Genomic DNA, 22,492 nt, shown 5'->3' on the forward strand with positions numbered 1-22,492 from the left:
GAGAACTTCATAACTGATTAACTTATCTGAGAGACCTTTTAACAAAACTATAAGCAAAAGCATCAACTGAGAGAATTTCATAGCAGATCTATATAACCAGCAAACTTTGAGAAAATTTCCAACAGAAACTAGTTTTTATGAATTCATCCCATTGAAATTCACACAGCAATTTACTGAGCTGGAAAAAGAAAAAAAAGTTAAATTTTCCTTCACATTTATCTGATCTGGACAATTCCAGCAGTGACCAGCTTTTGAATCTTGTGCATCACCATAGGATTCTTCATGTGCTCCTGTGCTGCCTTTGGATTCTCCTGGAAATCAATCAACACCTGCCCACATCCCAATTCCTTTTCATAAACCGTACAACCAACAAATCTAAATATGAACACATTACAAGTACTGCACAGCCGAACCAATATTTTTTCAGTACTTACCTGTCTCATGACAGGATCTGAGAGAATGTTTTGAATTTCTGGATCTTGCATTGCCTTGGCCTGCAACATCACACCAATTTTAGTTTTACATTGGCAACCTAAACAGCTTCTAGAACCCCCAATGTAAACAAAGATATAAAATAAATCCTCACCTGTCTTTCCTTCAACTCGTCAGGGCTCAAATCACCTCGACTAGCTTTGTTAATCTGCTCTACACATCTGTAAAATAATAGATCGAACCAATTATTTTAAGGTACTGCTGAAATAGGAACACAAAACCAGAAGCAGAAAGCCACAGACCTTCTAACGCCATCAAGCAATTCCTGGTTATTAGGATCATGTTTCAACCCCTCTTGGTATGTTTCTAAAGCTTTGTCATACTCCTTCATGAAGAACTGAATAGCACCCTTTCTTGTGTAACCCTTAGAAAAAGTTGGATCAAGCTCAATGCACTTCTCAGCATCCTTCAATCCCTCAGGCAATGCACCCAATTTTGTGTAGCATGCAGCTCTATTGCTGTATGCCTGACAAGACCAAAATGCATTTCAACAGTCAATAAGATACTACTTTTTGTGTCTTGATCACCAACAAACTCACAAAAACAGAATAAGACTTCTTACCTTGGGATCTTTTGGGTTTCTTTTCAATGACTCCGTATAATGCTTCACAGCCTCTGGAAACTTCTGCTGCTTGAAACATTCATTCCCTGCATATATATTTAAGCAGTCAGCAGAAGAACGTGATAGGGAATACTATTTTTGCTCACTCCAACATGAATATTACACATGAACTTAACCAAACTCAAATGAACAGGAGAGTAACCTAGGAAATACCAGTGTCCAGATAAAGCATAAACTAGTAACAAAATTAAAGAACCATCAAGGTGCCAGTAAAAATAAACAGAAACTGATAAAGAATACCTTTCTCACGCTCCTCATCAGCTATCTTTGGATCAAAATACTCTTGTTGCTCAAGTTCCTTCTTTGCCTTTTCTGCATCATTTAGTTTCTTCAACGTGTCCGGATTGCGATGCTCTGTAAGAGCTTTCTGGAAAGTCTCAATAGCTAGTTCATAATCTGTTGAACATTTCGCCATCTTCACCAAAGCAGTTCCCTTCCTTGTCAAGGCTCTTGCAATCATTTTAAAGTCTGATCGGAGCTCTCTACCTCTTTCAACAGCCTTGTCACAATCTTTAATGCATTCCTCATACTACATTCAACAAGGATAGCAGGCAAGAAAAAGATAGAGAAGTTAGATACACATATAATCAATTGTGAACTATAACCTCCACAGTAAGTTATTCTCCAAGCACAGAACAAACTACATCACATGATGTTGACAGAAAGATTACGGAGAGAATTCCCTTACTAGGTCCAAAATAAGGGGAACCAAAAAGCTAATAGCGATAATGAGTTCATATCCATGCCAAAGTTTCAAGTCTTATGAAAAGGTATTGGTAGGAAAGAAGAAAAAGAGGGAAAACCATAAAACACTTTTATTACCTACTGGAGGAAACCACAAATAGAACTCTCCCTAACACCCTCCTCCCATGTTGTCTTTTGAAGAATAAGAATGCAATATGATTTGGAATGCACATTAAATACCAACACAATTAAACAGATGATATACATTCTGAATGATTACGAACACCTGAAAGAACACTCACAATTATACAAAAATCATGTTCAGAGGAAATTCAATATATATTTTACAAACGTTAAACCATTATTAGAGTGCTTAAAAAAAACAGGGGTCCATCTAAGAGAAAAAGTGACCCAACAGTTAACATCATTCTAAAGCAATATGTAGCCATTATTATAGTATACACTAACATGAAACTAGCTCGAATTCCACTAATCTAGACAACCTTCATCTCGAAGTTCAACTAAAAACCAATTATAAAATTATAAAATCAACCACCAATTTCATCGTTTCATATTTTACAAATTTCATAGCAATAACTATATTGAAAGAGGAAAATTTAATAACTTTTAAACAAATAGAAATAAATAACCATACCTTGCCCATTTCCAAATAAACAGCAGCCCGATTGGTGATATACGAAATATCCTCATCATCAAGCTCCATTGCTTTCGTGTAATGCTGAATAGCCGTCTCAAAGTCCTTCCTCTTATATGCAGCATTTCCACCCTCCTTCTCCTTTAAAGCTTTCTCCTTCTTCTGTCGCTTTTCCTTCTCCTCTTCCATAATTTCCATCGGTTCTGGTTCCGGCTCAGGCTGTGGCTTCTTCGCCTCCTCCTTAGCGGGCTGTGAAGGTGGCGGAGGTGGTGGTGAATCCGCCTCTGGAATCTCCATGTCATCCCCACCACCTTGTGTCTTAAACTTAACATTCAATAAAACCCCCAAAGCTTGCATAACTCTCTGATCTTTCAAGTACTCATTCAATTTACTAGGATTTCTCTGAACATCCTGCATCGCCTTAACAAAGTCCGGCTGCTGTAAATAAACCCTAGTCGTCGGATCCGCCGTCAACTTCGCCCACATCTCAGGCCCCTGAAAAGCATCAGCAAAAGGATTAGGTGGCGGTGCTACCCTAGCTCGGGAAGCCGAAGCCGTCGCAGCCGATTGAGCATCAGCCAAGCCGGATTTCAGGGCTTCATTATTAGGATCAATCTCGAGACCCTTTTTATAGGCTGAAACTGCGTCCTGGTATTGGTGTAAACCGACGTGAGCCGCACCAAGCCTGCTGTAACCCTTGGACCAGTCCGGTTTAAGGTCTACGGTTTTTTTGGCATCGGATAATGCAGCCTCGTATTGATGAAGAGAAGCATAAGCTGCAGATCGGTTTGAGTAAAGAACGTGGTTAGTCGGGGAAAGGTTTATAGCTTCGGTGAAGTGTTTGATGGCTGTGTTGAAATCGCCGGAAGAAAAGGCAGCGTTGCCTTTGGCTTTGGCTTCGTCGGCCATGGTAGACGGATTTGTTAGCTTTGATTTGCTTTTGGGGGATGACTTGGATTTTGGGGTTTTAGGTATTAACAGATTGCAGGAATGTATCAGAAAAGGATTATAAAGACAGGGCAATTAGTGGAGCACACCAGAGACTTCTGGTGCTTCTGGAACCTTCTTCGGATTCTGAGTAGAATGCTTGGAGTAGGGGCTCTTTGGTCATGGGATAAATTGTTTCTGGAATTATCTAAACCCATGTTTGGGTATCCTATAATAATATTTCAAACTACTTGGGGCCTAGCCTTCTTAGGTGGTTTTTTTTTTTTTTTTTTAATATCCAATGATTTGTGGTGCATTTACAATTTTGAAGACAAAAGCTGAGCGTTTGTGCTTCAGAATTTTGTTACATTTGTATCCAAAACTGATACATGAAATTTAGCATTAAAAGAAAAAAAAAAAAAAAGGAAAAAGAAGAGTAATGTTGAGCTTTAAAATTATGTGTTCCTGGCTGTTGGGACGCTATGAAAAAAATAAATCAAGCAGCAACTTCTTGCCCTTTTGAAGCAAGCTCGTTCTGGATGTGTTGAGGGACAACATCAAACTTGGCCAATTGCATGGTGTATGATGCACGACCTTTTGTCATTCCTCGGAGAGTACTGACATACTGGAACATCTCCGCGAGCGGAACAAGGGCATTCACTACCTGCAGTTACCCAACACCAAACCATGAACAATAAGATTACAAGAAACATATTCTCCACCTCTAAACCAAAAGAAATTCCAGAGGCAATTTCCATTTGGTAAATCCAAGAGAACACAACAGTAAATGCTCCAATTAACATGTAGTTCCTGCTCACTGGTACTTGCAAAGTGGTCTTAATGGATCTTTTCTAAGAATGCTCAGATTCGATAAAGGGACCATTCACACTCGTATTTTCCTTTTTTTTTTTTCCATTGGCAATGTATATGCACATTGTGACTAGAGAACAATTATTATCCTTCTGGTACAAAGTTTTAATCGTCCAAATATGAAAATGGGATTAGGCCATAAATTGCAATGGTCCAGACGTCAAAATGATACCAAATCTGGGTTGGTGCTGTCAAAGTTCTCTACCAACCAGGAGTTAATGATAAATATGCAGTTTGTCTGAGTATGTTACTATGTATATTACATGTTGAAAATAACAAATTTGAAAGCAACTTAAACAAGAAAGGACTATGTAATTAGGCATACCTCGAGCCCTCCAGGTTTATCACCAAAGCTGTTAATTTGGCCTCTACTTGAGTTAAGATCACCAATCACATCACCCAAGTGTTCTTCAGGTGTGACAACCTCAACTTTCATTATAGGTTCAAGCATCCTAGGGCCAGCCTTTCTAACCCCCTCTCTGAATGCTCCCCTGGCTGCCAGCTGAAATGCCAAGACACTTGAATCAACGTCATGGTAAGAACCATCTACTAGCACAGCACGTACATCAACAACAGGAAAGCCGGCAAGTACACCATTATTCATACACGCCTCCAGTCCCTTCATCACTCTAGGAACATATTCTTTTGGCACTGCTCCTCCCTTAATTTCACTCTTGAACTCATATCCCCTGCCTGGCTCCATCAGCTCAAAACGTACAGTAATATCAGCGAACTGCCCCTGTCGACCCGACTGTTTCTTGTGCACATACTTTACTTCTGAAACCTTAGAAATGCTTTCACGGTAATTAACTTGAGGTGCACCGACATTTGCTTCTACCTACATGCACCAAGCAACCAAATTTATGACAATTAGAAGTTATCTGGATACCTACTTAAAATGCTTGGGGCAGAAGAAGTGTTAATTCTACTTAGGACAACTTCATCACACAGAACACTCTCTGCCCCATACACAGACAAGATGCTGAGAAAAGATCCAATTTTGCAAACAGTAATCTCTGAACAAATCAAAAGATTAGCATGAGTGCATGTGTATTTAATATTTATGCATCAGTACAGTCATTAAATGCACACAAAGCTGAGCTGGATGATTAAGGGTATTAATATGTTGCACAATTAGATGTTGCTACAAACCTTGAACTCTCTCTTCAGGCGATCAACAATGATCTCTAGGTGCATTTCTCCCATTCCTTCAATCACAGTTTGGTTGATCTCCTCATCCCGTGAGAAGTGGAAAGAAGGGTCTTCTTGAGCAAGCTTGATCAAACCATTAGCCATTTTATCAACATCAGCTTTAGTCCTGGGTTCAATAGCAATCTTAATCACAGGATCAGGGAAGTCCATCCGTTCAAGGACAATGGGATGGTCAGGGTCGCTGAGAGTTTCACCTGTAATGGTATCCTTTAAACCTGCAAGAGCAACAATATCACCAGCCAAAGCAACCTTAATATCCTCTCTACTGTTGGCGTGCATTTCCAAAAGTCTACCAATTCTCTCTTTCTTTCCTTTGTTTGCATTCAGCACATAAGATCCTGCGCTAAGCTTCCCTGAGTACACCTTGACAATCGTAAGGGATCCCACGAATGGATCAGTCATGATTTTGAAAGCTAGACCAGAAAATGGTTCATCAACACTTGTGGTCCTTTCAATTGTCACTTCAGGATTCTCAGGATCAGTCCCCATCATTGCTGGCAACTCAAGAGATGACGGCAAGTAATCCATAACGGCATCAAGTAATGGCTTAACTCTGTTATTTTTAAAAGCTGAGCCACTTTATACTGGCACAAAACTGCTTCCAATAGTGCCTTTCCTAATTAATTTCTTAATGGTTTCCTCATCAGGCTCAACTCCTTCTAGATAGTTCTCCCTAGCTTGATCATCTAATTCAACTATGCTTTCTATCATTTGTGACCGGTATTCTTCAGCCATCTCCTGAAGGTCAGCAGGAATATCAGCCATCTCCTGAAGGTCAGCAGGAATATCAGCATACTCAAACTTTGCACCCAATTCTTCCCCTGACCAAAGCACAGCTTTCATCTTTACAACGTCAACCACTCCTTGAAAATTGTCTTTTGCACCAACTGGCATTTGAATCACAAGCGGTTTAGCACGCAAATTTGTTACTATCATGTCTCTTGTCCAGAAAAAGTTTGCTCCTAGACGATCCATCTTATTGACAAAGAAAATTCTGGGTACTCCATACTTATCAGCTTGCCTCCACACAGTTTCAGATTGTGGTTCAACACCAGCAACACTGTCAAACAAGCATATAACTCCATCTAGAACCCTGAGAGCTCGCTCCACTTCAAGTGTGAAGTCAACATGGCCAGGAGTATCAATAATATTAATCCGATGGTTTTCCAAAATGTCGTAGTTGCAGCTGACGTTATGGTAATACCTCTTTCCTGCTCTTGCTCCATCCAGTCCATTGTAGCTGTATCCTCATGTACCTCACCAATTTTATAGTTTCTTACTGTGAAGTATAGAATACGTTCAGTTGTTGTGGTTTTTCCTGCATCTATGTGAGCCATAATTCCGACATTGCGATAATCTTTCAGTGGCACCACACGCTTTGTCTCTGTAAAAGCAACCAAAAAGATATCCATCTCAGAATGTCACAAGTAGCAAGAAATTTGTCCTAATATGTGGATTCTAATATTCTCTTCTGAATGTCCCTTAATGCTCTTGACCTAATAATAAAAACAAGAGTATTAACAAATGTGTATCAGAATGAAAAATTATCATTCATTTAATTGGAGTGTTCCTTGGCATTTGAGAAAGTAAATCATTTGCATTAACATGCTTTTTTCCATATATTTTGGATGATGGCTAAAACTTGGAAGTATTATGAGTTTTTTAAGCTATAATAAACGATTTTTTTTTTTGTAAAAAATAATGAAAAGGAAAAGGAAAAAACATTAACAGGAAACTAGAGACAAGTAGCAAAAAGAAAAAGCCTTTTGGTTAAAATTTCCCCAGAAAATGAACAATTTCAACCACATAACTTAAAAGGTAACCCAAATAGCAAGAAACACAGAAATAAAGGACATTTACCTTCGGCAGCCATAGCGAAGACAGAGAAGTTCCTTCTCTTCCCCTGTTGATGATGTGAAATGGGAAGTCTTGAGCCAATTCTGACACTTCCCAGAAAATGAGAGAGAGGAGGAAATTGAAGAAGAAGAAGAAGAAGAAGAAGAAGGCCGAGGAGGCAGATCCAGAAAACGAGTTGAAGAAGATAGAAGGGTTGGCCTCCTTTGAGACCCATTTAGATTACAAACTGTTGAACCCGAACCCGTTATTCTCAGCGCTGTCTCTGCTGCCATTTTCTTCTTTTACTAATTCTCAGTTCTCACTCTGCTTTTCTCTGTTTCCTCTTCTTCCTTTTTCCTTCTGGTTTTGTTTGGTTGTCGTGGTTAGAACTAAGCGGTTCTCATCAGTGTTAGCTTTGGTTGGGTTTTTCTTTGTGTACTTTCGTTTTGGTCGTTTTCATGTGTTGATAATTTGGCATCAACCATAACAACCATTACAACTTTCCATTAATGGCAAAAAAAATTTTTGCTTGATAATTCATTATATTATAATTTAGTTATTTGGGAAAATTTTATTCAATCTCTCTGAGTAGTTGCTTAACCATGTTCTTAACAATTCAAGTTTTAAGTTATGAATATGTTAGACTAAATTCATATATAATAAAATTTAAAGATTTCAAATTTCATTTATTGCCATCAAGACACAAAGTCCAATGGCCATTTAAAATTAAGATTGAATTTGAGTCATTAAAAAATTTCCATGCAAAACATTGTTGTTATAGAATTTTAACCTATTCTGATATCAAATTTTGGTATTGGAGTCGATTCAATTTGTTTGACAAGTTGAACTTGAAATCTCAAAACCTAGTCGTAAGGTTAAGTAAAAATCATATCCAGCAAAATAAAATGACCAATGAAGGCAAATGTGTAAAAGTTAAATTTGTATTGGTGGTAGAAGTTTCCAAAGAATGGAAGGACAATGTTCCAATTTGCCAATCTAGGGTTGAAAAATAATGGCCGTGAAGGTGCCACGTGTTTTAGAATTATATATCCGCAAAACCCAGATGGTGGTGCAGGATTCCCGGGTGGACTACTCTCAGCCTATCCATGCCTTCAAGTTTAAAATCCTCCACACTTGTTCATTAATTCGCACGATTCTAGACTTACTATTTTTTTTTTTCATTTTTGGGTACCCTACCTAGTTTTTACTGGCTGGGCTTTTATGGGTCCTCGAAACGGAGCACCTGCCACTGCCCAAACCCTGTCAAAAAGATGAGCCACGTTTTGTTTAGATGATGGAGCAGAAATGTAGCTTCAAATCTAGTCTTCCGCCTTTTAGTCCAGTGGTTAAGAGGTTTGAGCGTGGGTTATAATTCTGTCCCCTTAAAGTTTGGCCTCTAAAAAAAAAAAAACTCTAATTCAATTGGGTGTTCAGCTTCAACCATAGTTTTTCATTGGCCAAAAAAATTATTAATGGTGGCTTATTTTGATCCTAAGAATCTATGTGAACATCCATTGACACGTCAAAAGCATAGGGCTTAGGCTTATGTGAATCCTTCATTTTATTTATATATAAGAGGGACATTGATTTGATCAGCTGGGGGCCATGGGACAGAAAAAAAGACACAGCCGAAAACCATTCTCTCTATAAGTAGTGACAAAAAGCCTCAATTTTTCCCGAGAGGCAGATTGCTTTGGGCCTTCTGTTGTGATAAGTAGGACCATGGGAAACCAGGCTGAGCTTTGGGAATAGACTTGCACATGATTTCTTTCCTAGTTGTCTTTGTCAGCTGGGGGCTCTTGTTGCATTCAAAAGGAGAAGTGCAAAATTTGCCAGGCAGAGTAGATGGCATGAAACTCTGAGAAAGCATTACTACAATGAACTCCTGCCCTGTATTTAGCATGTTCTTTAAAAATTATCTAGGCTTATCAATATCCATAGAACATGTGTTCACCATCTAACCACCGCAGAAGCTGCACTGGCAATAGTTGCTTGAGACAAATCCTGAAAAATACTAGACCAAGGGAAGAAGTACAAAGTTGGCAGCTCCTCAAGGCAAAAACAAAGCAAATAAAACTCTTTAGCGTTAAGCATTAGTAGCCAGAGTGTTACAGCAATTAAAAATTACTCAAAAGTCGTGGATTGACAGCAAAACATGAGAAAATTGCATGCTAGTTGGGTGTCAAACCAGCTGTCAATGTGAGTCACCATGCAGTATTAGCTAGAACCATTAGAATAACAGCAAACTCTAAGCATTGTCATTTGCCTTTGTCAATATGTTGTTTGCATAACATGGAATACATTGACAGAAAATTTTAGTTGCATATTTTACATCTTGACAGCTAAACAACCTTAAATAAATGTACAACTTTCCATAACTGATAAATTGGATGCCATTAACTATGCATTTTCATACATATTGCAAGCCTTATTGCTAATCTCAATCAAACAGTCAAACATCAAGTTACTGAAGTAATTATCAATCAAAAAGCAAAAAATTCAGAAAGAAGAAAATCTGAAAAGGATGATTACTAGTGAGACAAGCAATTGCTTAGGAAATGAATTGTACATATGTTTTCAAGTGACAGGTTAATTTTTGGTGCCCGCATAGCGATTTACGAAAGCCAAGGTAAAGCTTGTCATGTATGCAACTTCCTCAATTACACTCGTCACATTGGCTTTGACATCCCCATCTATGGTATTCTCAGAGAAGCCATTCGTGCAGGTATCTTCATTAGTCAAAGCTGCACTCACCCATGTTTCTATATCACTCATTCGTAAAGCAAAGCTTTTGCCTTCAGTCTCATCCATTTCACCAATAGACCTTTTGATTTCATCAACTGAATCACTTATTTCTTCCACACAATCCTGAAGAGCTGCAGCCTCTCTAGGCTTTAGTCCCTGGCTTTTGGAGAGCTCGCTAAGGGTTTTCGAAGCAGAAAGCGTGGTGTTTAGTGTCAACCAGAGGGACTTGCCGGCTAATATTTTGGGACTGGCTTGGATTTCGCTTGCATAGCTAGAAAAGGCGCTGAAACACAAATCAGGGTAGATTGTGGCATCACACGAAATTTTGATGAACCCTGTATCTGTTTCAGAGTTGAGAATATTTCTAGCTTCTAAGCATAAGTTTAGGTGAGTCGCAAACAGGATGAGAACGAGGATAGCTACCATTGAAAAGTATGAACAAATTGCCATTTTTCTTTCTCTCTTTCTGTAGAAAAGCTGGAGAGATTGATGAATCTTGGGGAAGAGAGGGATCTTAATTTATAGAAAATCTCATGGCTGTGCTTCCCACAAAATGAGCTTGAGAAAGGAAGTGCTAGCAAATGAAGCCAATAATTTCAAGTTAAAATCGAACCGGTACAAAAGAAAGGTAGATTTTTGTGGACTGTGGTACGAAGTTTTTCTATTTAAAATGATTAAAAGACAAACTAAATCTTGTCATCTGAGTTGGTAAATATCGTTTCCAAATTCCAATTCTCATCAGATTTGATCTCCTTATTTTAGATGTTAATATGGTTTTTTCATATACATACATGTAGAAAAAAGGGTTGGTTCTTGACTTATGGAACCCTAAAGAAAAATATTAAGCAATCTATGATAAATTAATTAGACGATGAAAACAGTATTTGAACCACTAATTATCATGCTGCCAGAACTTACTATCAATTAAAGTACGCTTTAAAAAAATTGTAAATGTTGAGAAGAAAGATATTTAATCCCCATGGACCCTCACCTGAAGATTGAGATGCTTTGATGACAACACTAGTTAATATTTAAAAGAATTATGATAGCACATCCTACAATTTAATGAAGATTACAATTTTATATATGAAGGTAATGGGTGAATGCTATGGAGGAAGTGGGCCAGAAGAAGGGTTGGGAATCTTGAACTCTTCTTTCTTGGAGGTTGGAAAATCATATTGTGAGGGTAATGTCCCATTTTTGTTTGTGAAGAAATTAAATTATTCTAATTTGAAGGAAATTTTGCTACAAGAAGAGATCCCATAAATGGTGCATAGGCACATGCATAATAGAAGAAATTCCTTTGGGGATTGGTGATTTAGGAATATAAAACACATGGCAACATTAGATAGAACCCAAATTGACAAAAACAAAAATATACACTATGAAGAACTTGTGACAAAATCAAACTCCTTCAGTTCTTGTTCATCTTGTGGATGGTCTAAAAGTGGGTTTTTTTTTCCCTAAATTGGAAGTTTAATTTAAAGCATGCAAATAGTTTTACTATGTTGTTGTTTAAAAAAAAAAGTCAAGGGACCCAAAAGAAGACAAGGAATTATTAGTAAAAAGAAAAGAATCTTTTAAACGTTGATTGATAAAACTCTTTCTTTTTTTTCTCTTTTTTTTTGTTTTTTTTGGTGGCAGAACCGCATGAGCCTTAAATTAATGTTAGGGCATGTGAATATTCTATGAAAAATATTTTTTGAAGAATAAGAATTTAATTCATTTTGTTTATATAATTATTTTTAAAAAGTAATATCAACTATCAAGGAATTATATGATTTAAATTCCAGTATTTATAATTTTTTCAATCCTCATAATACTACTTAAAAAAAAAAAATCTAAGTCCAAACATAGTTTAAATTAATGTTAATTTGCAGTATGCTCATATTGGCCTCATCAAATCAAGAATCTGTCTCTGTCTCTCTCATGACCTGTCACAACTAAGTAACAAGCAAATTAGGATCACCAATCGTTTAGATTATATCAGTTATCATGTCGGCTTGAGATTTTGACAAGTTCCTTAATGTTTCAAATTAGACAAAATCATCTAACAAGCCTATATGAAACGATCTTTCTGATGGGTACCGTGAGCTTATTTGACTTGTTAACTTGCGTGCGGGGAACCATTGTATTCAACTTTAGCGTCACGCTTCTTCCTCTATCCAGTCATGCTCTCCTTGATTAATGATCAAAGTTCATCATTAATGCCTATGAAGGTGAAGTCTCTATCTAACCAAAAATTTTAGCTACCTCTTCACTTTCAATCAACTTAAGCTTGATTTGGATCAACAGTTGTGGAAGGTGGAATCACATCAAGGATTCGCAGCTACATGGATCCAACTGAACTGATGGGTTTTGCAGCAAGAGGCTTGTTTATGAAATGCAGACCAAAGGAAAGTTCTGTTAGCATTAGTGACATAGGCCCACAGAGGGCTTGGGAACAGGTTTTGGAAGCTAATTTGTTACAACAATGGAATACCTGCTAACATATACGGGTGGAATATGTACTACGCAAAGCTTAAGAACCTTTTATAGCTAAACAAAAAGAATATGTTATCTGTAAATAAAAAAATTTTGATATTCAATGGTTCGGTTAAACAGCATTTTTGGTCTATGCATTATAGCTGATGTTAGTCCGCTTTAAAACGACAGCGTTCTTGCATGCTAATACTATTAGTCTGCGACGTCGGTGGAAAAGATTTTTATTTTTTATTTTTTTTGGTTTCTTCTCTCTCTTGTCTCACAAAACAGAAAAGCCGCAATTGTCGATTTTGTTTTCTATTTTCTGATCGATCAGTTTGATGAATTAGTTCTACTCTCTATCTATTTGGATCAACTAATTTGAGTTTCAATTTTTCTTCCTGCTTTTTTTTTACTCTCTTTTTTTTTTCAGATTTAAAATCAGTTTTCAATGATGATGACGTGTAAATTATTAGATATAAATTAATTTCAATAATTTTTAATAGTTTATTAATTTCATTAATATCAATATATACTATAAACTTCATTATAAAAGTTTTAATTTAATGTCTTTAAATAGTTTTTTTTTGTTATACTTTATCTCATAACTATTATTATATTTATATTTAAATACATATTTCACAACTGATTTTAATTTTATTGTTATAATATCTAATTTTATTATTACATTAATTAATTTTATTTTTATTATTATTTTTAATTTTACCGAAGTGAATCTCATTACTTATTCAAATGAATTCTTTATTTTTAAAGAATTTTGATCAATGTTTTAATAATCAGACAAAAAATTAAACTAATTGATATCTAATTTCTGATTTAATCGATCAATTTAATTATAGTTTAGATACAATATTCGTTATTAAATGTATATTAAATATGATAATTATATATTTAACAAATAAATACATCTGACTTGATGACTAATATTTTAATGAAACTCTAAAATAGCAAGGGGTTTGGGTTCATGAAATCTTATATTTCATTAGGTATCAGGATTCTCTACTACAAAATTTACTAAGACATATTTTCAGTAATCTATCATGTATGTGTTTGGTTCACTTCACCTTCATATAAGATTGTCATGTTTCATTTAAAATTCAAATGAATTCGACACAATTTATAACAGATGAAGATTGAATAATTACAAATTTGTAGTAAAAAAAAATTCTATACATTATTACTATTATTATTATTATTATTTAGTATTATTATTTTAAACGAAGCCCAAGAGCAAACGACACCAAAGTATAGCTAACAAAGCAAATAAATAGAACAAACTGTTCAAGGCAAATCCCTTAAATAATCAAGTTGCCTCGTTAATTAAATATTATGAGTCGCAGCATAGCGATTGATGAAAGCAAAGGTAATGCTTGTCATATGTGCAACTTTCACAATTAGTCCCCTCACAGTAGTTTTGAGATTCTCATTCGCGGTCCCAGGGAAGCCATCCATGCAAGTATCCTCATCAGTCATAGCTGCGCTCACCCATGTTTGTATATCGCTCATTCGAAACTTTTGCCTTCACCGGATTCCATTTCACCAATCGCCATTTTCAGCTCATCGACTGAGTCCTTTAGTTCTTCCACACAATCACTTTGGGACAGTTTTATGATGGCTGTTGAAGTTGAACTTGTGGTGTTAAGCGCGACCGAGAGCGCAGTGCCGGCTAACAACCTGGGACTGCCTTGGATTTTGGATGCATATCGGGAGAATGTGGTAAAACACAGGACGGGGTCGGTCGTGGTACTGCATGAGGTTCTGATGAACTCGGTGTTTGGTTCGGTAGTAGGGATTTTTCTAGCTGCTAAACTCGAGTTTAGGAGAGTTGCGAACTGAATGAGTATGATCAGAAGAGCTGCTCTTGATGACACTGAAGGGCAGAATCTTCCCATCCCTCTGCCTCTTTCTAAGCAATTGGGAGTTTCTGATGACTCAATGGAAGAGAAAGAACTAAATTTTATAAACACCAGCGACTACCATCGTTCCAAAACAAAGAGCTCTATTATTAGATAATATTAAACTAATTAAATTTTATCCATATTAATTTGGTCTGTTGAAACCAATAATTGGGAAATTAAATAGTTAATTTGAAGTTCTGCCAGCGTATATATCTTAATTAAGCACGATGAATTCAGCCTTTTTTTTTTTTTAAATGGATAGATCGATTCTGATAAAGCTAATGCTTAAAGAAATTAATGTAGTTTTGTGAGTGTATGTTTGGATTGGTGATCTTTCATCCAAAAATACCTAAAAAATAGCTGGAAACGTGCTTAATTAGGGAGAATGATGTAAAAATAGTGTTTCATTATTAGAGAGAAAGAGTATTGTTTTCCCTATACCGTGCAAAAATACTAAAATAGAATGATGTGAACGGGTGATTGCAATTTGCGACACATTAATTCTTTTGTGGGTGTCTTGTTTGCTAATTTATACGTATAAAAGACATGAAACATATTAATGAAAGATGAAGAGTTTCATAATTGACTTTCTTTGAGCCAACAATTAAAGTTCATACATGATTACATGAAAATTTTGGTTAAATTTCATGTATAATTAATAATTTAATAAAAGGATCGTTGAATTTAATAATACAATCATATTTGTTTTATACATAAAATTTCAAATCATTCTAACATTTCTGTCACATTGATCAAAAATATTGTATTTTTTAAATATATATTTAATGATTAAAATTTTTCTACATCAAACAAATATATAGTTAAACCTTTTAAATTAACTTAAAATTTAATGTGTATAATCTATATGAATAGTGTGGCTCTTCTCTATTATTTTTTTTATCTATTACTTTTCAACAATACATTCATCAACACTATTTATAAACATGACCTTCACAATTGATAAGTGGATGAATGATCTTGATAAATGTATTAAAAATAATAAAAAAATAACGGAGAGGAGCTAAACCCATGAAATGCATTAACAATATTTTTTTTTTTTTTTGAAAATCCAACAATAGTATTAAATAAATATAAATTGTCTCAAAATATATAAAATAATGTAATTAGTTCTGCGATAATATAAATAAATCTCTCCTCGAATTGTAAGTCAATAGTATAAAAAATACACAGCACAACCAAATTTTTTTGTGAATAAATTGTAAATCTTATTAATCTTCCAGGATAGTACAAAAAGACTAAAGCATCTCAATGTAATAGACACTCCAATGTCACCAAAAAAAGAAAATAAAAGAAGCTGCCTGCTGCCAACAACAAAGTGACTTGACTTTGGTATTTCTCCAACATTTTGGCTTACCCTGTCAAGTCCTAAACACAAGTTATTGTACTAAAACAGTAAAACTTCCCATTTGCGTATGATAAACTCAATTATTCTTTGCACTCCCAAAAGTACACCTGCAAATTTAGCTCAAAAATTCAATTTACTTGAGCGAAAAGATTCAGAACATTAATTTGCAAAATCCAAGCTAGGTTGCCAGCCAAAAACAAATGAATATAGGAATAATACAAACTGTAAAGGCAAGACGTCACTCAAGATTGTGCAAGACATCGTAGCTATGATTAATGAGGGGGAGCTGCAGCATAGCGGTCGACAAAATCCAAAGCAATGCTTGTTAAACGTGCTACCTTGACTATTCTTCTTCTCACATTAGTCTTGAAATTACGCTTCCTGCATTTCCCAGAGAAGCCATCCATGCATGTATCATCATTAGTCAAAGCTGCACTCACCCATGTTTGTATATCACTCATTAGACGATGAAAATCGTTGTCCCCAGGCTGACTTATTTCCTTAATTGAGTCTTTAAGCTCATCAACAGAGTCCCCTATTTGTTCCACGCAATCACGCAGGGCTGCAGCCTCTCTACGCTTTAGGCCATGGTGTTTGGAGAGATTTATCATTGTTTTCGTAGTAGAACGAGTGGTGTTGAATGCCACAGACAGGGCAGTGGTCGCTAACAATCTGGGACTACCTCGGATTCTGGTTGCATATCTAGAGAAAGTGGTGAAACACAAGTTAGGATATAGGGTGTTACGGCAGGAGGTTCTGATATATTGAGTGTTTCTTCCACTAGGAGGAATTGGTGTAGCTTCTAAACATAAGTTCAGATTAATTGCGAGACGAATGAGGATGACAAGAGCAGTTATTGAAATGTAAGAACCTGCTGCTGCCATCTTTCTCTTGGTAGAAGCTCAAGAGAGAAGCTTGGGAACCTGTCGATGGATACAGATTGCAATTTATAGAAAAACCTGATCATGTGCCGGCTGTGAATGTGATTCCCACAGAAAGTGTCAGAAATTAATATTGTTGGTAACAAAAACTTGGAGTTTGCCTTATTTTAGAAATTAGTGTAATTTTTTCATCACCTGGACATTTAATCAGGAAAAATATGTTGGACATCTGCTTATTGACCCTACATAATTATTGAAGATACATTTTAAAATCAATCAAAGGCAGATAGACAATGAAAACATCGCCTGATCCTCTAATAAAAATTGCAGGATTGAAACAAAAAATGTGGGTTTCCTCTGTCTCATAGGAGAGAATTTATATTTTAACCTGAAGCAAATTTGGCATAGAGAATGAACGTGCTTTCACAACATCCCCAGTGCCAACAACAACAATATCGTCAATGGCCTGCATATTCTGCTGTAAGATCTCTCACAACCAGAATCTCGAATACAGCTGATCACTCTAACCGTCTGCACAAGTTTCAAATCACCAAAACAAATAGCATTATCGACAAAATTCAAACCCAAGGTAGACACTAAGGGTAATTAGTTAATTCAATTAAGAGAATAATGAAAAATAATGGTCATGCAGTATAAAGAAAGGCAGTTAGTGCAGACGATGTTCATCAATGCGAGGATGGAGTTATCAAAAATATCACTGATATATAAATAAATAAATAAATAAATAAATATATATATATATATATATATATATATGACAATCCATGGGTTGTGTTTATTTAGCTTAGGAAACTGACTTGTTTCAGCCAAGGGGCAGTTTGGTTCTTCAAAAGTCACAGGAAGATAAGAGTAGTAAACTAGACATCTACATTTGGGCTGCGCTTGTTTGAGTTTCTTTAGAAAATATAAAAAGAAGAAATATATGACCCACAATAGTCAAGGTCAGGCCGAGGCCCAGACCCAATACTGACCCAAAGTACATAGAGATTGCATAATTTGACATTACATGAATTTAGAATTGAATCCAATTCACAATGAAAAAAACTTAAATTCGTATATGCAAACAAAAGATAGAAAAACACACACACACACACACTTGAATATGCACAAAAATAACTCCAGAGAAAAGGTAAAAACCCAGTTTTATACAGAATAGGATTATTAATAACAGTTCAAATTGTAAAGAACGATTAATTGGAAGCAATCATGTATAAGTTGCTTCCATTATTCTCAAATATGTATGCCTTAATAATATTTCCAAGAAGCAAATTAAGGTGAATTCTTCTCAGCCAAGGCAAAGCTCTTAACAAGTGCTAATGCATTGCTTGTCAAATGGGCAACTTTAATAATGCGTCTCCTCACTCCATTCTTCACCCTATGTTTGATGGCCTTATTAGCCAATGCATTCATACATGTCTCCTCTTCCTCCAACGCTGTGTTCACCCACATTTGAATATCGTTCATTTGAACCTGAAGATGATCAGAGCCTTCGGTACGGTCCATCTCCTTTGTAGACTTCTGCAACTTCTGCACTGCGTCACTTACATCTTCAACACAATCTATCATGGCTGCAGCTTCATTACGTCTCAACCCATGGAATGTTGACATATCTCTTAGCAACCTTGAAGTTGCTTTGGCCGCAAAAAATGTCGCGTTGAGAGCCGCATGGGCTAATAGCTTGGGGTTGCCTTGGATTTTGCTTGCATGGTGAGCCAGAGATTTATAGCACAACTTGGGATAAGTTGTAGCACTGCAAGAATTTTTTATATACTCTTTGTTTCTATGGTGACTTAAATGAGATTTTGTAGTGGCTGAGCATGTGTTAAAGTAGGAGGACAATTGCAGAAGAATAAGCAGAATTATTAATGCATGGATTGAAAATGTTCTTGCCATCTCTCTATTTTTTGTGTATTTGTTGGGTAGTTCAATGAATTTGGAGAGGGAAGACAAAACCCCAATTTATAGAAAATCATTTGGGTTTTCCTTATGGGGGCAGGCCTGTTTCAGAATATACTAGTGATAAAGATGATATGATAGCATTAATGATTCCAGTAATCAAAATTTTATACCTCTACAATGTCTATCCCAATCCTGATTTAAGCTCTGTTCATGGGAGAAGTTAATACATATTTATTTGCATATCAAATTGCAGAAAAGGATTTACAGCTCCATTTTTATTATTATTGAAAACAAAATATTAATTGAATTCTATTTTATATGATGTTACAAGTGCGAAATGCAAAGCATGTGTCTCTTCACTAGTTTTCTTTCATTAAATCCTAACAAGCACAATTGCTGGTTGATTTTGATCTGGCTCTGCCCAGATCAAAAAATTTCTACTCTTTAGCCTTCATTTTAACCAGATAATTCAAGTATCCCAAGAAATTATTGTAATGATTTTGTGTTCTGTTTAGCCAGAGCATATCTGATCTCTTCCCTACAAGAAAAAAGGAGGCAAATAAGGCTGCAATTTTGTTACATGAAAGAGGAACCAAATGTCACGTCACTCGAATATGAATTATGAGAAATGTCAAGTCATTCGAATTTGAATTATAAATAGCACTGGTTGGCTTTAAAAGCATGAGAATCCATGTCTCCATCAGTCCTGCCTAGCTTTAATGGCCTGACTGGACCCGCAATATGATATTTCATGAGAGCACAAAAATATCTTCTGCAATTTCTAAGCTAATAAATTTTTATTCAAAGATCAATCTGGGTAATGAAACATGTTCAAATTTTTATTAATACTCGTGATTTATCAGTTATCCTTTGCTTGGACCATGCCTTTGGGGTGTAATTTTGGATAAAAATATAAAACTTGAGTTGAAATGTTTTGAACTTGTATTCAAACAAACTAGATGATCCACAAACAACGATTTCCACGCGGCGTGTAACAGCAAAAACATGAAATCCAAATCAATCACTTTTAGGTATAAATTAAATATCATATCTGTCATAAAACAGGATTTGACAAGAAGCATCCCCAAAATCTTGACGATTCATGGCCAAAATAATTTCAAGATAATAAAAGGAAGAAAAAAAGAGTCTGCCGATTATTGGTTGGTGTAAATTGTGGCTTGTATATTTTTAATCCAACCATAATTGAAAATTTTCAGGTGGGAAAGGAGATTGAAAGCAAACCTTGATTTACAATTTGAGATTATAGTACATTTCCGCAGCAGTCCACACTCTAAAAATTTCATATTCCTTTGATACAAACTACAGAAATCAAGAAACAAATAAATACTGTTCACAACACGATCTGCAATCTCCTTCTATCTTACAACTCTACCAGCTTTATCCTCAAAATTCACTTTGGGACAAATTTTTGCTCATTGCCCCGCTTGGAAAGCATACAACTCCCATAGTAAATTGAACATGAAGCATCATTACAGGTGCATAATTCTAAAGCAGCCTAAGATAAATCATGTACATAACATGTACTTATCTTCACTCTGTTACTATAAGAAATCCAAATAAGGAGAAAGAAAACTACGGCTTCATTAAGGTAAGTTACTTTGAGTTGACGCATAGTTGCTGATGAGAGCCAGGGCATTGCTTGTCAAATGTGCAATTCTAACAATACGTTTTCTGACCATAGTCTTTGCATATCCATTCGTGGCATTGCCTGCAAATCCTTCCATGCAAGTATCTTCATCTGTCAGCGCTGCGCTAACCCAGGTTTGAACATCACTCATTGTGAGGGAAAAATTTGAGCGACTAATGTGACCAAGTTCCCCTATAGACTGTTGCAGCTCATCAACAGAATCACCAATTACCTCAATGCAATCTGCCATGGCTGCAGCTACCCTAGGCCTCAAACCATGGATTCTTGAGATCTTTATCATCAACCTTGAAGTTGATTTGCTGGCTTTGAGGGTTACATTGAGGGCAGTATGGATTAACAATCGGGGGCTGGTGTTTATTTTGCTTGCATAGATTGAGAGGGAGCGGTAGCACAATCTGGGATAAGCTGTGGTGCTGCATGAAGTCTTGATGTATTCAATGTTTCTTTGGTTGCGAAATGGTGGATAAGTTAAGCTTAAGGCTATGTATGTAGAGAATTGAAGGATAATGAGCAGGATTGCCAGTCCATGAAAGCGTATAGATGAACCTTCCATTTGTCTCTCTAATTTCTCAGGATTGGTAAGAAAGTTAAGAGTAAAATTTTATGATTTTAGTAAGGGAAAGAACGGTTGATTTATAGACAACCTGAAGTTTTGTGGTTCCCACAAATTAGGAAGGGAAAGCCTGATTTTAAGGGGGGGATAAAAAACTATCGTGGGTAGAAAGCATAGGCATGAAAAGATTCTGATAAAACAATCAATACTAGTGTATAATTGTAACTATAATCTTAACAGCTATGCTAAAAAGTGCAGGGAGTGATTCAATTGTCTAAGATATAAGAACTGGTTTTCTTGTTTAATCCTAGGTTTAAGGTGCCCCTGTTCAAAAATGAAGAAAAAATCCTGCTTTAAGGAAAACTGAAGCACTGGCGAATTTCAGGTTTGTGTCAATTTTCAAAGTGTTGTCAATGGTCTAACGTAACCATTTTCAGATATCTAGTATATTACTTTCTGAGTTTTGGCTTCATCACCGCAGGAGTATAAGGAACAAAGGAAATTTGAAACATTTGAACCCATCAAATACTTCTCTGAAGTTTGAACATTGAGTAAAATTTTCAAATTATTAGGTAAACAAAGTAAAAGTGACCCATGAAAAAAATCTGGTTCAAGAACTGTTGAGCAGACACATGGCAAACATATGGCCGACAGTCAAGCAACAAATTATTATGCAGATAAACATTTAGTTCAAACCCAAATGAATCTAGTGAGAGTGAATTGAGCAAAAGTTCATGTATAATATTGGAACATAATTAAAATCTCCTGATTTTTGGCAAGGATTTGATGAAGCTTGCCTCTCATCCTCAAACCAAAGTCCTAGCATCACCTCTGAATTTATGAGGTGGTAGTTTCTAACTTGATCCTCCACATCGCCCATGTTAGTAAATTTAAAAAAAAAAAAACAGAAATAGTAAGGAAGAAAAAAATATAATTTTGAGGCATGAATAATATTATTTTAAAAATAATTATATTTATAAGATACAATAAAATTTTAAAATTTTTTAGATCAAAAGTAAATGAAATTGATCAGATAAAAAATTTTATTTATAATAAACGAACAGTTACTGATCAAATTAATTTAAAAAATCATGATATTTTATATAATCATATTTTATTGACAGTCATATTTTTCATTGTTTAAATATATTTATTTAAAATCAGTAATATTTCTAATTAAATAAAAATAATAATAATAATAAATAAATTTAAAAATTAAATCTATTTATAAAACAAATTTAAGTGATCAAAATGTTCAAATATTTATTTTTAACTTTTAAAATTATCTGACTCATTAAAAAATTTCTAATAAACTCAAATAATTTGATCCACTCAAATACTTAATTTAATTATTTAAATAACATAAATAATTTTTTTAAATCATATATAAATAATTTTTTTACTCATATAAGACCCATTATATTTTAAATTACCAATTCAATACCGTAAATCAGCGATCAGCTCGAAAAAAATTTTCAATCTAGTCTAGGAGATAGGCTGCCCCCATCATGTCACCACCAAGCGTTTTTTTATTTATTTTTGGAAAACCATCTAGTGTTAGCTTAAACAATGATAAAATCAAGGAAAAAAACAAACATTGTATTAATGGAATAGGGAAGTGGACTAACATGCCAATTGTCTTATTACCCTCCCAATCTTTTTCTGAGTTTGTGGAATT

At 35.4% G+C, this 22,492-nt stretch overlaps 2 protein-coding genes and 6 pseudogenes across 4 annotated transcripts; all 8 read right to left on the reverse strand.

Annotated features, from left to right (window-relative positions):
• Positions 1-67: 67 nt before the first annotated feature.
• LOC111290811 (hsp70-Hsp90 organizing protein 3-like) lies at positions 68-3,437 on the reverse strand. The gene is made up of 7 exons (XM_022882293.2): positions 2,454-3,437; positions 1,355-1,643; positions 1,055-1,140; positions 735-958; positions 587-653; positions 435-494; positions 68-329 (listed from the first exon to the last, which is right to left on the reverse strand). Exons 1-7 carry the CDS (start codon positions 3,360-3,362, stop codon positions 216-218), a joined length of 1,749 nt encoding a protein of 582 aa, XP_022738028.1. The 5' UTR covers positions 3,363-3,437; the 3' UTR covers positions 68-215.
• Positions 3,438-3,560: 123 nt separating this feature from the next.
• On the reverse strand, positions 3,561-11,095 carry LOC111290810 (elongation factor G-2, chloroplastic-like). Its single transcript, XM_089767674.1, has 5 exons — positions 11,035-11,095; positions 7,323-9,312; positions 5,403-6,846; positions 4,576-5,088; positions 3,561-4,044 (listed from the first exon to the last, which is right to left on the reverse strand). Exons 3-5 carry the CDS (start codon positions 5,988-5,990, stop codon positions 3,877-3,879), a joined length of 1,269 nt encoding a protein of 422 aa, XP_089623800.1. The 5' UTR covers positions 5,991-6,846; positions 7,323-9,312; positions 11,035-11,095; the 3' UTR covers positions 3,561-3,876.
• Positions 6,042-6,874, reverse strand: LOC149515981 (elongation factor G-2, chloroplastic pseudogene; annotated as a pseudogene).
• On the reverse strand, positions 8,842-11,095 carry LOC111290813 (21 kDa protein pseudogene; annotated as a pseudogene). The gene is made up of 2 exons (XR_016346186.1): positions 11,035-11,095; positions 8,842-10,617 (listed from the first exon to the last, which is right to left on the reverse strand). The product of XR_016346186.1 is annotated as a 21 kDa protein pseudogene (transcript).
• A 2,573-nt stretch (positions 11,096-13,668) lies between these two features.
• On the reverse strand, positions 13,669-14,518 carry LOC111290057 (21 kDa protein pseudogene; annotated as a pseudogene).
• Positions 14,519-15,949: 1,431 nt separating this feature from the next.
• LOC111290058 (21 kDa protein pseudogene) lies at positions 15,950-16,675 on the reverse strand (annotated as a pseudogene).
• A 1,135-nt stretch (positions 16,676-17,810) lies between these two features.
• LOC111291037 (pectinesterase inhibitor 10 pseudogene) lies at positions 17,811-18,632 on the reverse strand (annotated as a pseudogene). Its single transcript, XR_016346670.1, has one exon. The product of XR_016346670.1 is annotated as a pectinesterase inhibitor 10 pseudogene (transcript).
• Positions 18,633-19,827: 1,195 nt separating this feature from the next.
• On the reverse strand, positions 19,828-20,964 carry LOC111290852 (pectinesterase inhibitor 10 pseudogene; annotated as a pseudogene).
• Between the last annotated feature and the right edge of the window lie 1,528 nt (positions 20,965-22,492).

The sequence above is a fragment of the Durio zibethinus genome, chromosome 11 (genome assembly GCF_047325235.1).
Source record: "Durio zibethinus cultivar Kanyao isolate XHJ-2024 chromosome 11, ASM4732523v1, whole genome shotgun sequence".
Classification (NCBI taxonomy): Eukaryota; Viridiplantae; Streptophyta; class Magnoliopsida; order Malvales; family Malvaceae; genus Durio; species Durio zibethinus.

What these genes read in the sequence shown, in the direction of transcription:
- LOC111290811 (XM_022882293.2), bottom strand. Translation starts at nt 3,362, where the DNA reads ATGGCCGACGAAGCCAAAGCCAAAGGCAACGCTGCCTTTTCTTCCGGC. An exon ending in GAAACCCAAAAGATCCCAAG is followed by an intron (nt 959 to 1,054) that starts GTAAGAAGTCTT and finishes TGGTCTTGTCAG; the next exon opens with GCATACAGCAATAGAGCTGC. An exon ending in CAGATCCTGTCATGAGACAG is followed by an intron (nt 330 to 434) that starts GTAAGTACTGAA and finishes GGATGTGGGCAG; the next exon opens with GTGTTGATTGATTTCCAGGA.
- LOC111290810 (XM_089767674.1), bottom strand. Translation starts at nt 5,990, where the DNA reads ATGGATTACTTGCCGTCATCTCTTGAGTTGCCAGCAATGATGGGGACT. An exon ending in GCCTGAAGAGAGAGTTCAAG is followed by an intron (nt 5,089 to 5,402) that starts GTTTGTAGCAAC and finishes TGGTGCATGTAG; the next exon opens with GTAGAAGCAAATGTCGGTGC. An exon ending in ATAAACCTGGAGGGCTCGAG is followed by an intron (nt 4,045 to 4,575) that starts GTATGCCTAATT and finishes GGGTAACTGCAG; the next exon opens with GTAGTGAATGCCCTTGTTCC.